The 16,566-nt window shown below is 43.2% G+C and overlaps 1 protein-coding gene across 1 annotated transcript in view; it reads right to left on the reverse strand.

Moving 5' to 3' along the window:
* ACO1 (aconitase 1) overlaps nt 1-16,566 on the reverse strand; it is a 60,845-nt gene that overhangs the window by 10,668 nt on the left and 33,611 nt on the right. Inside the window, exons 8-17 of the mRNA XM_059072779.2 lie at nt 15,453-15,624; nt 13,865-13,965; nt 12,409-12,525; nt 11,155-11,314; nt 9,507-9,642; nt 6,803-6,887; nt 5,865-6,021; nt 4,340-4,464; nt 2,604-2,708; nt 1,755-1,897 (exon numbers count right to left, since the gene is read on the reverse strand). Coding sequence (XP_058928762.1) covers nt 1,755-1,897; nt 2,604-2,708; nt 4,340-4,464; nt 5,865-6,021; nt 6,803-6,887; nt 9,507-9,642; nt 11,155-11,314; nt 12,409-12,525; nt 13,865-13,965; nt 15,453-15,624 — 1,301 coding nt within the window. The remainder of the gene's footprint in view (nt 1-1,754; nt 1,898-2,603; nt 2,709-4,339; nt 4,465-5,864; nt 6,022-6,802; nt 6,888-9,506; nt 9,643-11,154; nt 11,315-12,408; nt 12,526-13,864; nt 13,966-15,452; nt 15,625-16,566) is intronic.

A 16,566-nucleotide genomic window follows, 5' to 3' on the forward strand; every position in this document is an offset into this window, starting at 1 on the left:
TAGAAGCCTTTTCTCCCATTCATTCCACTCAACAACTTTTTATTGAGCACCAGCTATGTGCCAGGAGCTGTTCTGGGTGAACAGTGAACAAAACCAATTAAGATCTCTGCCTTTGCAGGGCTTACACTCTAGAAGCTGGAGACAAAGACATTTTTTTAAAGAGCATCCTATGCAAGTGTTACTAGATTGTGGTTAATACCTTAGAAAAAAGAAAAGGTAGACCAGGGCAAGGAGAACAGGAGTATGGTGGGAGTGAACTCATGGAGGAAGACTTGAACTTGGCGAGAGAGTTAGCTAAGAGTATCTTGGGGAAGGGCATCCAAGAGGAAAAAACAGCCAGCTCAACCAAAGGCTCTCAGGCAGAAGGGTACTTGGCCTTGCTTGGAACATTCAGTGAACAAGGTGGTGGGCAGTATGTCCCGAGCAGTGTGGGTGAGTGAAAGAGCACGGACTCACTGACTCATCTTGAATATCACCTGCCCTTTTCTACTTGCTGATGGACTTGTGTCTCCCACTCAAAGCAGAATCATATCCCTTTAAAATCTCACAATATGTATCTGTGTATAGGCAGTTCCCATACATTTTAAAAAATGGTTGCCCTGCGTTAAAGAAAAATCTTGACACAGACCACTGTGCATCACCTCCTCTAGATGTGGGCTATCTTCTTAAACTTAAAACACTCACATTTCTGGGGAATATGAAATATTCTTGGTCTGAATGAATAGACTGTCCCATAGGGTGCACTAGGAGAAGGCAGAGATGAGTGGGCAGGATAGAAAGGGAAATTCATGAAGAAAATGGGTTAGCCACCAGGCAAGTGAGATGAGGGGCAAGGCAGTTGTTCTCTCCCACTGGGAAAAAAAAGGTGTTGAATTTTTTTTCTCAAATTGGCTCTGGCCCCATCCCTGAAGAAGCTGATTCAGGAGGTGGGGACAGGAACCAGGAACTTTTATCTCCCTAGACAATTCTCATGGAAAGTCCCATTTAGGATCGACATCGATTGACAGTGGTATATTAAATAACAGTGGATAATACTGGTATAATGCCTGTTAAAATTGGTATGTGACTGAAGGATTGCTGAATGGATGCGTAAACTGCAGATCCTTGAAGTGGATCTCTGTAAAGAATATGTCTCTCAACCAGGAAATATCAATGCATTTCCAGTTCTAGCCCTGTCGAGTGCTTCAGGTGTAATCAGGCTCTGCCACAGGTGAAGAGCAGAGCCTTGTACTTTAACAATCAGCCAAGCTTGGGGTAGGGATGACAGCTGAGTCTAATGAGTACACCTGCTCATAAAGAAGGTCCTCATCCCTGTGGGGGTTCATGTGCTGATGGAGTCTCCCAGGGAAGCTTCGAAGCTTCGAAGCAGCAAACTTCGAAAATTGCTCTTTCTAGAGCAATTGGTTTTCAAGTCCCAGGGTTTGGGCTTCCCTGGTGGCGCGGTTCAGAGTCCGCCTGCCAATGCAGGGGATGCGGGTTTGTGCCCCGGTCCGGGAGGATCCCACATGCCACGGAGTGGCTGGGCCCGTGAGCCGTGGCCGCGACGCCTGCGCGTCCGCTGTGCTCCGCAACGGGAGAGGCCACACAGTGACAGGCCTGCGTACCGCAAAAACAAAAAACAAAAATAAACAAAAGCCCCAGGGTTCAGTGAAAAACCAAAGTTTGACTCTAAGGAGACCTGATGAAAAGAGAACTACTGGCCTCACTCTCTCCATTTCTGCCTTCAGGCCTTCCTCCCCTTATTCATTACTTACCCTCTGTTAGTTAAGTAGCGAGCAGCAGGGCTATTTCTTGCAATATTTCCAGCTGGAGAGATGTGGTCCGTTGTTACTGAATCTCCCAAATTTAACAGCACGTAGGCATCCACTATAGATTTAGGGGGCTGAAGATCCAAAGTCTACCAAAGAACACAGTAAGTCAGTGTTTGCCCGGGTTTTCTCCAACATGTCACCAGGGGAACCCCAACGGTAGCGGTCCATGGACCTGAACCAGATGATAGCCCTATATCAGTGCATAGAAAATTCTAGTTTTATTGCTTTTATCAGGGATGTTTAGAAAAGTGAGGTGAATTTATGCAAAATATTCAGATCTCACTCTTGAAGGGAGGTGAAGTATTGGCACTATCCCCTCAAAAGCTACAGGGATGCTGCTGCAAACGACATTCTCTTTCTCCACATACAGAGAAGGCCTCAGATGCTGAGGACAGCAGGAGTCCTCCCGGTCCCAACCAGGGCAGTGCAGACTCCTTGATCATCAGTTTCAGAGAAGATTTCCCTTGTTTTTATGGGTATAAGGTTAAATATGGCAGGTCCCAGGGGATGTTCTCCTGGACATTCCCTCAGACTTTACTGAGTCTTTGTCCAGGTGGTACTTGATCACCAGGGGATCTCTACACAGCCACACAGAAGCCCTGGACAGAGAAACTGTAGGCCCACTCCAGCCAAATAACTCAGCTTCCCCAAACTCTCCCCAGTATTATCTGCTCGGGTTTGTAAAGGTTTTAATGAAATGGGTAGTCAAAGCAGGGGTATTGGGTAGTCAAGTAGATTTTACAAGGCAAGAAACTTTAAGAACTCATTTTGTTAAAAAATAAAAAGTCCTACCAGGTCTTCAAAGAATGGTGGTGACTTAATGTATGTAGATTTGGGATTCCAGTAATATAGCTTATCTGACGGGGCTGCTAAGGCATTCCAGCTCTCATTCACAGTCTTGGGGAAAAAAGAAAAAAGGAAAGGCAGATCTAATCACAGTCCATCCTAAGGAAAATTTAGCATGCATACACAAACATATATTCAAGCTAAGAGCACAGTAAAAACCATTCTTATTCTAAATGGTCACAAAACAGAGTTCCTCTATACTAAGATAGCACCATGCTAAGTAATTTAAAAATACATGTGCTCTGTGATAGGCAGCCTCTAGAATGGCCCCCACAGACCTGCCTTCTAGGATTTACACCCCTAAGTGATCCCCTCCTGCTCAGTAAGGGCTGAGCCTAGTGACTCACCTCCAGGATTAGGTTATAAAGAGTCTCTGCCTTCTGTCACTTTCAACCTCTTACCCTCGCTTGCTTGCTTACTTGCTCTGATGGAGGCCAGCTACCATTCTGTGAAGAGCAGGTGAAGAGACCCACTAGTAAGGCACTGAGGGCAGCCTCTAGCTGACAGACAGTGAGGAGCTGAGGCCTTCACCCACAGCATGTGAGGTCCTTTATCCTGCCAACAACCACATGAGTGGTCTTAGAAATGGATCCTCCCCCAGTTGAGTCTTCAGATGAGACTGCAGCCCCAGATGACACCTTGACTGGGGCCTTGTGAAGGCACACACACCCTGTTAAGCTGCACCTCCATTTCTAACCCATGGAAACTGTGAGATAAAATGCTTGCTGTTTTAACTCACTAAGTTTGGGGGTAATTTGTTGCAGAGCAATGGATAACTAATACATATACTTATAAATATAATTTATGAAGAAATAATCAGATTGTACCCCAGGGGAAATTATGTATGCTCTGAAGATTCTGGGAAGTAGACCTCCAGGTCATAAGGACATTAGCTGGTAAAAGACAGCTGCTATGCCTTCAAATTGGCTTGAATTAGCTCTACATGTCCATTGACTCAGACTTCGGAGAAATACATTTAACCCAATATCTACCAAACTCCCTTGTACCATTTCCCACCGAGCAGCCTGTGGGATTCACGATGCATGAATATGACCCCCGTGTGACTCTGCTCCCCAGTCTGCCCTCTTGTTTCAAACCACCAGCCCCAGGCTGAAGCCCTTGTGTTAGCCTATCACAGAGACTAGGGAAAGTGGTAACATCCAAGGGGCGCAGAAAATGATGCTGAGCCCCATACATTTTTCCCTGTATTTGTAAAATGCACGGCAAGTTGTTTTGTATTTCGGTAGTTTGATAGGGTGGTGTTTCCTACTGAGTGGCTTTTATTTTTATTATTTTTTTAAAGCATGCAAATACATCTGAGAGGTGCATTCAACCATTTGATGCCTCAGTGACCCACTACAGTGACATCAGGGGGTCCTCAACCATAGTTGATGCACACTCCAGGCTGCCTGAGGAAGGGGGTAGCTGTGGAGAGCTGGCCAGGAATCACACACAGCTGGGCCTTTCCTCCTGAGGCTGCCGCTCACTTGTTCAATTCTGGGAACATCTGGGGAGTGTGGGGTCTGGAAAAACATGAGTCTTAGGAGAAAAATGATGGATAACCACCTCCCCAATCATCTAAAGAAATGTTACTTTGTATAGTTGATACCACCACTGGCCTCAAGGGTGGCAGAGATGATGCACAAGAGCAGCTTTCCCTCACAGGTGGGCTGGGACCTCACCTCTATTTTCTGATAGACCTCCTTAAACATCCCAGGGATGACATACTGACGCTCCACTGCCTGGATCTCGTCTCTGGTTGGCCAGATATCTCTCAGAAATACCTGTTGTCCCTTTGCATTTACCCCTGGGGAAAAAAAATGTTTATTAGTGAGAAAAACTTCATCTCATACCCCATTTTCATCGCCCCATACAGTCAGTCAAGTCTCGTTCAGGGTAGTTACGTTCTGTAAAGCCTACGTGCACACTCAGAGAATACTCAGTCACTGCCCCCAGAGGACACACGGGTTAGGATCCCAAGAGCCTCCATCCACAACACTGTCGTCAACTGATCAAGACATAACCCTGTTTTATGTGTGTTTCTGTTTCATGACACCTTACTTCACACATACCGATGATGCATTCACATTGAACTCGCGAGCCTGTCTAACACGAGGCCCGTCACAGCCTTCTTGGGCTTAGGAACGCTACACAGCACTTTAGCACTACTCCCGGGGGTCATTTTAAACAGTGAAATCACCAACAAAAAGCACAAAAATGTGAAAAACATGGTGCTAAACAGAGCACAAACAGGACACTTGTTTGCAGTATAAGACCTGCAGTAAAAAGGCAGAATGTTGCCTTGTTCGACCTCAGCTGAGAGCAGGCACAGTGAGGGACTCAAAGTTTTCACACCTGCACCCCTCCTCGCCCCTGCCCCATGCACATCTGTGAGTGACCATGGGAGAGTGATAAGCATTGATTTTGGGGTTAAAATCCATTTTAATGATTAGTCAAATTTGCAAACAGGGAATCCATATATAATGAGGATCCGCTGTATGTCTAAAGCTATGATTTCCTAAAAGTAAATTCCAGGGCACCATTTTCATATTATCTAATCTGCTTATTAGCATGGGTTGAGGAGGGTACAGCAAAGAGACCAGAGGAAAGGAAACAAAGCATCCTTTCCCCAGAATTTTGAGAAGCTGCACTAAGTGGATGTGTTCCTACAGAGGAGACATTAAAACAGTGCCTGTCATTAGATTAAAGCGGGAACTGGAAAGGAAGGGACTGGAGAAGAAGCCAGAATGGCAAGATCTCCATTACTTTGGGTATTTCTTTCCCTTTTGTTGTCCCTCCCCCTTTAGTAAATTCTTTTTTTTTTTTTCCTCAGTACGCGGGCCTCTCACTGTTGTGGCCTCTCCCGTTGCGGAGCACAGGCTCTGGACGCGCAGGCTCAGTGGCCACGGCTCACAGGCCCAGCCGCTCCACGGCATGTGGCATCTTCCCGGACCGGGGCACGAACCCGTGTCCCCTGCATCGGCAGGCGGACTCTCAACCACTGCGCCACCCGGGAAGCCCGCTTTAGTAAATTCTTGTTTAACTATTTCAGTTATGACTTAGCTGTGTATTGGGGCATAAAGAAGACTCCTCCTCTGATCTCTGGAGGGTCTAACTTTCATTATTTATTAAAGAAAGCAATAACTTTCTCCCAGTAATGTTTTCAAATACATTGGAAAAACTGTAACCCCTCAAATAAGATCTTACCCAGTGGCTCTTTCTCAAAGTCGATCCTGATGGTCCCGGCAATTGCATACGCTATTACTAAAGGCGGAGAGGCTAAATAGTTGGCTCGGGTATTGGGGTGGACTCGCCCTTCAAAATTCCTGTTCCCAGACAGTACTCCAACAGCAACAAGGTCCCCCTGTGTGAGGCAAGGGGAAAAGCAGGTCGCAAAGAGAAGAGTGCCTAGGCTCCATTTGTCAAAGTTTTCCCTTTAAGCTTCCCCTTCACCTGGTCCTCTCCCTGGGAAGAAGAGCACACAGGGTGACCCTGTGGGAGACACTCTGGGTCAAAAGCAGCTGAGAGACACATTCAGTGGTTTCTGCTCATGAGAAAATAGCAGGTTGGTCAGGAGGCAGCATCCTGGTTATTTTGCTGCTGGGGCCTGAGAACAGGTGGGGAAGACTGCATGTTGAAAGCTAAAGGAAGCCACATTGACTGACAGGGATTCTATAATTAATGCAAAGCAAACCAAATAGTATTTCTCAATGCTATAGAATTTATGGGACAAAAATCAAGCCAATGCAATTTAGTTTACATTCATTTGTCTGACGTGGAACCAGTTTTTAGACAACAGGAACAAACGATTCTTGTGCCTTCTGCAGTCAAAACCACGTGTAGGGAGCACGTGTGTGCCAGGTGCTGCACTATGTCCTTCGTGTCCACTATCACCTTAATGCTCACAACTCTATGGAACAGGCGCTATTATTGTCTCCAGTTACAGTTGTGAAAACTGAGGCACAAAGAGGTTAATTAACTTGCTCAAAGGTATACAGTTAATAAGTTTCGCTCAACTCCAAAGACTGTACTGTTAACCACATCCCATGCTTCCCTGGACCTTCTTAAAATTACCAGCCTTTTGATCACACATCATATGAAACATGACAACAGCTCTGAAGACCCACAAGTTCCTCTGTAATCACCTGCGTGATGGCTTCTACCACAGCTTCAGGTAAGGGCCCACTGTTGCCAATGCAGGTCATGCAGCCATAGCCCACCACATCAAACCTAGGTGCAAGAGAGAGGCACAGGATGGAGAATGACTCTCTGGGCTCACCTGCTGGTTACAGTTCCTAGAGACCACTGACTTAAGTAAGTTTAGTACAGGGCTGTTTCTATAAAGCTTTCATTCTTGCGAACATTTTGATCTACTATTCAACCATTCTAAATCATTCAATTAAGAGTCCTTTTTATAATTTACTTTTTTAAAAAACTGAAGTATAGTTGATTTATAATATTATGTTAAGGTGTACAGCAAGGTGATTGTCATATACAAACACACACACACACACACACACACACACACATTTTTTTTCAGATTATTTTGCACAATAGGTTATTACAAGACATTGAATAGTGTTCCCTGTGTTATACAGTAAATCCTTGTAGTTTATCTTTTTTTTTTTTTTTTTTTTGGCCACGCCACGCAGCATGTGGGATCTTAGTTCCCCGACCAGGGATCAAACCTGCACCCCCTGCAGTGGAAGCCCGAAGTCTTAACCACTGGACCACCAGGGAAGTCCCATATCTATTTTATATATAGTAGTGTGTATCTGTTAACCCCACACTCCTAATCCCACCTCTCCCCCGCAATCCCTCCTTTCCCCTTTAGTAACCATAAGTCTGCTTTCTATGTCTGTGAGTCTGTTTTGTAAATAGATTCATTTGTATTATTTTTTTTTAGAGTCCACATACAAGCGGTAATATATAATATTTGTCTTTCTCTGACTCACTTCACTTAGTACGATATTCTCTAGGTCTATCCATGTTGCTGCAAATGGCAATATTTCATTCTGTTTTATGGCTGACTAGTATTCTATTGTGTATATATATCTACTTCATCCATTCATCTGTTGATGGACACTTAGGCTGCTTCAGTGTCTCAGCTATTATAAATAGTGCTGGTATGAACACGGGGGTGCATGTATCTTTTCAAATTAGAGTTTCTGTCTTTTCTGGATATATTCCACTGACTGCTGGATCATTTGGTAGCTCTATTTTTAGTTTTTTAAGGAACCTCCATACCATTTTCCATAGTGGTTACACCAATTTACATTCCCACTAACAGTGTAGGAGGGTTCCCTTTTCTCCACACCCTCTCCAGCATTTATTATTTTTGATGATGGCCATTCTGACTGGTGTGAGGTGATACCTCATTGTAGTTTTGATTTGCATGTCTCTAATGATTAGTGATGTTGAGCATCTTTTCCTGTGCCTGTTGGCCATGTGTATGTCTTCTTTGGAGAAATGTCTATTCAGGTCTTCTGCCCATCTTTTGATTGGGTTGTTGGTTTGTTTGTTTTTGATATTGAGATGTATGAGCTGTTTGTATATTTTGGAAATTAATCCCTTGTCGGTCACATCATTTGCAAATATTTTCTCCCGTTCTGTAACTTGTCTTTTCATTTTGTTTATGCTTTCCTCTGCTGTGCAAAAACTTTTTGGGCTTCCCTGGTGGTGCAGTGGTTGAGAGTCCGCCTGCCGATGCAGGGGACACGGGTTCGTGCCCCGGTCCGGGAGGATCCCACATGCTGTGGAGCGGCTGGGCCCGTGAGCCATGACCGCTGAGCCTGTGCGTCCGGAGCCTGTGCTCCGCAATGGGAGAGGCCACAACAGTGAGAGGCCCGCGTACCACAAAAAAACAAAAAAACAAAAAAAACCTTTTAAGTTCCATTATGTCCTATTTGTTTATTTTTGCCTTGGGATATTGCTACAATTTATGTCAGATAATGTTTTGCCTATGTTCTCTTCTAGGAATTTTATGGTGTCATGTCTTACATTTAGATCTTTAAACCATTTTGAGTTTATTTTTGTATATGGTGTGAGTATTCTAATTTTACTGATTTACATGAGGCTGTCCAGCTTTCCCAACATCACTTGCTAAAGAGACTGTCTTTTCTGCATTTCATATTCTCACCTTCTTTGTTGAAGATTAATGACCATAGCTGTATGGGTTATTTTTGGTGTCTCTATTCTGTTCCATATAATTTACTTTTATAAGTAATTTACTTTTTAAATTTATAAGAAAATTATACGGAGTCTATCTGAATGATCTGGAATTTTTAAAAGTTGAAATCAGATATGCCATTTGATGTCTTTATTCACTACTCTTATTATATAATCCCAAGGACTTCTGACTTTTATGAGGCACATGACAAAAATCTATGTCATCCAAATTAGGAATAGTGGATTAATTGGAGAAACTGTATTTGGCAACAGGTAACTAATTGACTTCAAGGAGTCAGAACATTTTTAGGCATGGGAAGTAATTATTTTCATACCAAAGGGCAGATTCAGTTGCAGAGCCAACACTAGCCCATAGCACACCTTCATGCAACTGAGAAAAGACGCTCCCTGCCCCAGGAGTGCAGCGCTACAGCAGAGCACAGGCTTGATATCAGCCCCTGCTCTCTTCACAGACACCCTTGTCTGATGAACAACCAGTACAATTGCACAGGAGGGCCCTGCTCTGTCGGAATGTGAGGGTTTGTCTGTTTACCATCTGACAGAAGACTACACAATTTTAGACACCATCAGATAAGCTTACATCCATTACAAGGTGACTTGGCAAAATACCTGTGGAATACAATAAAACAAAAGCAATGGTGTAAGAGATTTCTCCCTCACCCAAGCTGAGACAGGTAAGGCATGACTCCACTTTCTCGCAGGTAGTAGGTGACCACACCACTTCCAGGAGATAGGCTAGTTTTGATGTAAGGCTTCACATTCAGGCCAGCATCCACAGCCTTCTTTGCTAACAAGCCTGTGAAATGGTAAACACAGACACGGTGTGTGGGGCTGCCCACTCTAGGTGCCATGGACATTTCAGGAAAGAGACTGACTTCAGTCTGCACTTCCTGCACTGCTTGACAGAGCCCCGTTCATGTTGATGCTTTCTGCCATTTTTGTTGCCTGACAGAAATCAAAAGCTCGCTGGCCCAAAGTCATTTACATGTATTCAGTAAACTCAAAATTAGCCATAGACATGAAGAAAAAGATAAAAAGAGCTGTGCCTTTTTTTAAAAAAAAAGAGATAGGGCTTCCCTGGTGGCGCAGTGGTTGAGAATCCGCCTGCCAATGCAGGGGACACGGGTTCGTGCCCCGGTCCGGGAAGATCCCACATGCCGCGGAGCGGCTGGGCCCATGAGCCATGGCCGCTGAGCCTGCGCGTCCGGAGCCTGCGCTCCGCAACGGGAGAGGCCACAACAGTGTGAGGCCCGCATACTGAAAAAAAAAATAAAATAAAAATAAATAAATAAATAAAAAATAAAAAAAGAGATAAACCTGAACCAATCATGATTATATTATAGAATGAGTTTTAATTTTTGGAGGGAAAGCAGTCTTTCTAATTATATTTTATTTAGATGAAAAATAATAGGAAGGGCCCCTTCTTAAAGTATATGAATTGTAAACTTGTTGGTGAGGAATACAGTCTGCCTAGAAGATAAAATCTAGTCCTCAGATATTTCTTGAAGTGGAAGATCAAGGGCTCTTGGGCCACTTGACACTGGGCAAATACAGAGACTATTTATTACAGGGACACTGGGTACTTTGACTTAGGACATATCAGGGAAGTAGGAAAGAAATAAGGAGTTGGGGATATAAAGAGACAAAAGGCTACAGACAAGCTGGTATCTTATCTTAAGGAAATTGGTTTGTCCAAAGCTTAGGTGGCAATAGATGAATTCCTAGACAAAGAAGGTTTTCCTTACGCACTTGTCCAATTCATAAAGAAAGAACTGTTTGTGGACACAAGAGGAACTCTTAGGGATATTTTAAAATTTGGAAACTAAAGAGACATTAGAGTAATGAAACTCTGCATGTAAATATTAAATAATTAAACAGAATTGCATAATAGGTAGATAAGTTTTATCGACCAGTGCCCTGTGCCTTAATTCAGATGCACTTGACAGTGCATCTAAGACAGACTAAACTCTACTGTACAAAAAGGCCTATCGGGTTTTATAGAGAAAACAGTCTGTGAAATGAAAACAGTTTTCTTCTTCTAAAGTCTGACATAAGATTCTAGGCTTTACCAGAAATTCATCTTTCTTTCCCCTCTTCTCCTTACTTTCTGTGTTCATTCTAACGACTATACTACTTTAAATACTTTGCATTCAGCATTATTTATTGTGTAAACATTTCTGGGCCAATTAATCTTTGCATCTGGAAAGGATAAGGCTCAGGGAACTATATGTAGAACTCAGTTAAGCCCCTAGGTCATGTCTTGGGAAATTTTTACCCACACGTCCACATGACCATCAAAGGCACTTACCTGCTCCTAACATCACAGATGGATTACTGGTGTTAGTGCAGCTAGTAATGGCAGCGATTACCACAGAACCGTGAGCAAGGGTAAACTCGCTGTTATTATAGATAAATGTCTTATGGTCATTATGATGGTCTGGAGCAATCTGGAATCCTTTAAATCCTTGCTATAGGAAGAAAAAAAGAAAAAAAAATATATGGTCAAAAGTTCTCACTTTGGAAGAAGAAGAAATACTTTGGTAACTATAGTTTTAAAGGCGAATTCTTAACAAAACAAACATCTCAGCTGGTAAACTCTGAAATGCTACAGAAAAATTAAATTTACTCTTTTTAAATCTTTATAAAAGGGAGTCGATTTCTGAATCTGATTTTGCTTTGAAATTATTAACAATTATTCCCCACCTCAAATACCGAAACACTAAAACTACAAATTTAGCTTAGTCTAATTAGAGCTAATAAGTACAGATGTAATGGCTACACTGAGGGCGCTGATACTAACCTTTATGGAAATTTAGAAAAAGGTGCCATTTTGGCCAGATTCAACCATCATAAGCAATAAGGCTAACACAGTGCAGCTGAACATTTGGTAAAATGCTGGCATCCCGTGGATAAAATCCATCACAAATCTTATTCATTTGAAAAATGTTCATTGAAAATCTGCTGTGTACAAGATACTATGCTGGGCACTTTGTGGGATACAAAGGTGACTGTGCATAAATCCTATCCTCAATCTACAGTCTAGTAAAGGAAATCAGACATGCAAATAGTATACAGTACCAACAACGAAATTAAAGGCTATGAAACACCATCACAGGGTTTCCGACTGATGCCATGAAGGTTCAAATGAGGGAGAGATGACTTTGTGCTATGAGATCTGAGGCCACATTGTGGAAGAGCTGAGAGATTAGTGCATGCAGACCGGGAAGGGACATGCAGGCAGGGGATGGCATGAACAAAAGTACAGTGGCCAGAAAAGTTCGGGCAAGCCGAGTGAACACTGTGGTGAGTCATATGAAAAGGAGGTATGCTATTGAAAAGGAGGGTTGAGTTGTGTTTACAGAAAATCAAGTGCTCTAAGGAAGCTGCCTGGCTCTTAGCTAATGCAGAGGGAGGCGTCGAGGACTACAGGATGGAGAGGAAACGCCTGCAGCACAGGGCTTCAGGAATATTCATCATCGAGGGCGGTGAAGCCTGTGCACAAAGAAGCCAGGCTTGGGGCAGCGTTGGGGAGGATTTCCATCCACCTCTCCCAGGTCCCTACCTTGGCTCCAAGGCAGCTCTCAAAGTCCTTTTTCATGTCAGATATGGCAACTTTGTCCTGAGGCCTTTTGGGTCCACTGCAGCAAGGCACTACTGTTTTCAAATTTAACTCCACAACCTGTGCACCCCAAAGAAAAGGAACCGTGGAATTGACATTATACTCACAAAGAAAAAACACAGCCATGCCAGAGAATTTGAAACACCACCACAACACAAATAAACTAAACTACCACATTCAAAACCAAGGAAGTCAATGTCCATTTTACACTGAAGGGATGAACTTCCAAAGTTCCAGATGAGCACTTCGATAGCATGGGACAGGCAGAAGCCTTGCCACCTCTCAGAAAGACCAGGGTGGGCATTGTGGCTGCTGCCAGGGTCTTTCACTCAGCCATCTTTGCAAAGCAGCTCATACATCCTTTTTATTGCTTAAGTTAGTCAATGAGATGGATTTTCTACTGAAATGATAGATAAACCATTGTAATTTTTCTAAGATGACTGGGGGAATGCATCCATTAACTCCTCAATGCCAAGAAATGGGCCCTAGTCTAATTGAATATTTCCTTCCCTCAATGTAATATGAAACAAAACAAGGATCCCACATCTGGTTTACCCTCCAATCTTGGCTGCTGAGAAAAATGTGGATTCAGTTTGCACCCTAGAAAATGAATGAAGATAAGTATGTCGATGGGTAAATCAGAACAAATTGATTCACTTGCACCTCCCTTTCTTTCCCCATCTATAATAATGATGTGCTTATCAGCCTTTAAATAGCTCTAGTCCTTCTAAACTCCTTTTCCAAAGATCTTCCACATAAGAGTAGTTAAGCAAATAAGGGGAGCAGAGCTTCCCTGGTGGCGCAGTGGTTAAGAATCTGCCTGCCAACGCAGGAGACATGGGTTCAAGCCCTGGTCTGGGAAGATCCCACATGCCGTGGAGCAAATAAGCCTGTGAGCCACAACTACTGAGCCTGCGCTCTAGAGTCCACGAGCCGCAACTAATGAGCCCACGCGCCGCAACTTCTGAAGCCCGCATGCTCTAGGACCTGCGTGCTGCAACTACTGAAGCTCTCACGCCTAGAGCCCATGCTCCGCAACAAGAGAAACCACCGCAATGAGAAGCTCGCACACTGCAACTGGAGAAAGCCCGCGCACAGCAAAAGAGACCCAATGCAGCCAAAAAATAAATAAATAAATAAAATAAATTTATTTTTTAAAAAAGTGTGTAGGGGGGAGCATACTTAACCTAATGGCTGGGAAGAATGGGACAAGTTATGTTATTTTATGTCTACAGTTCCTTATCTTTTTGATTTTTCAGCCTTTTAACACCCTGTTCTTCTGCGATAACTTGGCAGTGACTAATTTCCTACAAATACACCCCCCAAGAAAAAACATTCACAACAAAACCACAGGCTTGAGAAAGAGGAAACACATGTTCAGTGAAAGGCACTCTCATACCTGGGCAAAGTCTGGGTCTTGAGAGGGGTCACTGAAATCCCGAAACATTCCAACAGCCTGAAGATACTTTTTAATATGCTTTACTTTTTCTTCATCACGACCTAATGGGCATTTTAAGAGGTAACAAGTAACAGATGTTAATATGTCCTGATTAAACTAATGCTTCTACCAGAAACTGTACAAGTAATGGGCATTTCACTTAAACACACACCAAGCCCTCTGCTGATATTGCAGCTTTCAGGCTAACAGTCTGACTCTCTAGCCGATGCTGCTGTTTACTAGGGGCCATTAACTGATCTGCTGTTCTTTCGAAGTGACCATTTTCTGTAGAAGATTCTTACTTATAAGCACTCCTCTCTCTCTGGTTATGGGTCTTAATTAAGAGGATCCTAAGCCTCAGCGAATTGTCAAAGCATACCTCCAACGCATCTGCCTTCAACTGGCCACAGACCCTCAGCATTCCACATTATTCTCGTTAAAGTCGTAATCCCTACAGTCTCCCACCACAGATCACCAGCTGTGCGCCCAGCACTGTGTGCTAAACATTTTAAATGCATTACTTTATTCTCTAATCCTTTATCATGACCTTATGAGACAAGTACTGGTATTATCCTCATTTATAGATGGGGAAATAGTGGCTCAAGAAGATTAAATAACTTTCCCATGGAACACAGGCCGTAAATGGCAGAACCAGGATCCGAAGCTGAGTTTAACTCCAGAGTTCAAAGTACTAACTCGTGATGCTATATCACCAGGAATATGACCCTGCAAGCTCTGCTGTTTCATTCTGATCAAGACCCTGGTTGCAGGAACTAATACGCACGGTTTGCCCAACGGACACGGAGTTCTCCCAGTTCTCTGACAGTTAAATAAGACTGTTTGAGAGCTTGATTCTTGGAGCCACAACAGATCGGCATTATTTTTTTGCCTCTTCATTTTAACTGAATTGTAAAGGTTATCAGCTTTCAGCATGGACCTTATAACAGATGACTGTCTGATCTTCGTTAACATATTTATCATGACCTGTTGTTGGGCCCCAGTGTTCGTTACATCCCCTGTCATCCTCTCCACGAAGACATGTGAGAGAAATTTCTTTTAGGTTTCAGTTTAAGAAAGTGAGGGCTTCCCTGGTGGCGCAGTGGTTGAGAGTCCGCCTGCCGATTCAGGGGACATGGGTTCGTGCCCCGGAGCGGCTGGGCCCGTGAGCCATGGCCGCTGAGCCTGCGCGTCCGGAACCTGTGCTCCACAATGGGAGAGGCCACGGCAGTGAGAAGAGGCCCGCGTACCGCAGAAAAAAAGAAAGAAAGTGTTCAATTTCTCTGAAACCATTGGTTTCACCTCAGTAGATGTTACAAATTCGGTACCAGATCAGTAAGAGGTTCAGTGGCCACCTCTAGAGCCATAGAAACTAAGCTCATCTCTGGATGTATTTTGCAGCTTTCCCCTCCCCACCATCCCTTCTCTTCTCTTCTTTAGGTTGAGCGCCTCAACTATTTAATCGAGGGACAGAGGCCGAGGGTAGTGCTCCGATTCTTAGCGTTCTATGAACTTTAGAAACGGCCTTTTGTTTTCAGTGTTCTGCACTTACCTGTCTGCACCAGGTACTTGATACTGACTTCATCAACGGGGAAAAAGGCAGCAGTGGCTCCATACTCTGGACACATGTTGGCAATTGTAGCTCGGTCGGCAATGGACAACTGGGCTACCCCTGGCCCAAAGAACTCGACAAATTTGCCCACTACCCCAACCTGGCGGAGGTGCTGAGCAACAGAACAATAGCAGAGTTTGAGACTTGATAACCTGTATTTAAAATGCAGAACTATCCCCTTGCAGTTCTCATAAAGTAGCCTTGTGAGTAAACACAAAAAATGAAGTAGCCCAACATATGTTTGATTACTTTTAAAAATAAAACTTAAAAAGTAAAGCCAACTAAATACAACATGGTATCTTGGAGTAGATCCTCGAACAGAAAATGGATTACTGAAAAAACTGGTGAAGTTTCTAGTTTAGTTAAAAATGTCATACCGATGTTAACTACTTCTGTTTCTGATAAATATACCATGGTTATGTAAGATGTTAACATCTGGGGAAGCTGGGAGAAAGGTAACAGGAACTGTATTACCTTTACATCAACTCTCCTGTAAATCTAAAATTATGTTGAAACATTTCTTAAAAAAGAAAGAAAAAGTAATATAAAAACACAATAAGTTTTGCCAAATGAGAAAACTTCTTTCTAAAAATTAAATAAATTCTTTCAACTTGAATAAATTATGATTTGCACTTGTTGAATAAGCAAATGCCTTGTTTTCAAGGGTATAATGAACAAATATCCTGAACACAGGTATAAGTCAAATGTAACCAAAAGATCCATGCAGTCTGACTCTCACACCTTTTCCATACAAGCCATCAGCCAGAGCTGGAGCCTCAGTGACTGGCTTGGCCCTGCATGAAATCAGCTGTATGAAGTGTGGACAACCACACAGACAGGCTCTTTTGGTTACGTGGAGTTCTGCCAAATTTTGTGGGCAAAGCCTATATTATTCCACACTTGAATGATGCGGACATCTCTGATGAGCTATAGTGTTCAAATAAATCCGATTCTGATGTCCATGACTATTAAATCAAAAGTATAGTATCCATCCCACATACCCCAAGCCTCCAAACTATACAACCAGAAAAAATTGTGTGATAATAAAAAAAAA

Source organism: Kogia breviceps, chromosome 8 (assembly GCF_026419965.1).
Source record: "Kogia breviceps isolate mKogBre1 chromosome 8, mKogBre1 haplotype 1, whole genome shotgun sequence".
Lineage (NCBI taxonomy): Eukaryota > Metazoa > Chordata > Mammalia > Artiodactyla > Physeteridae > Kogia > Kogia breviceps.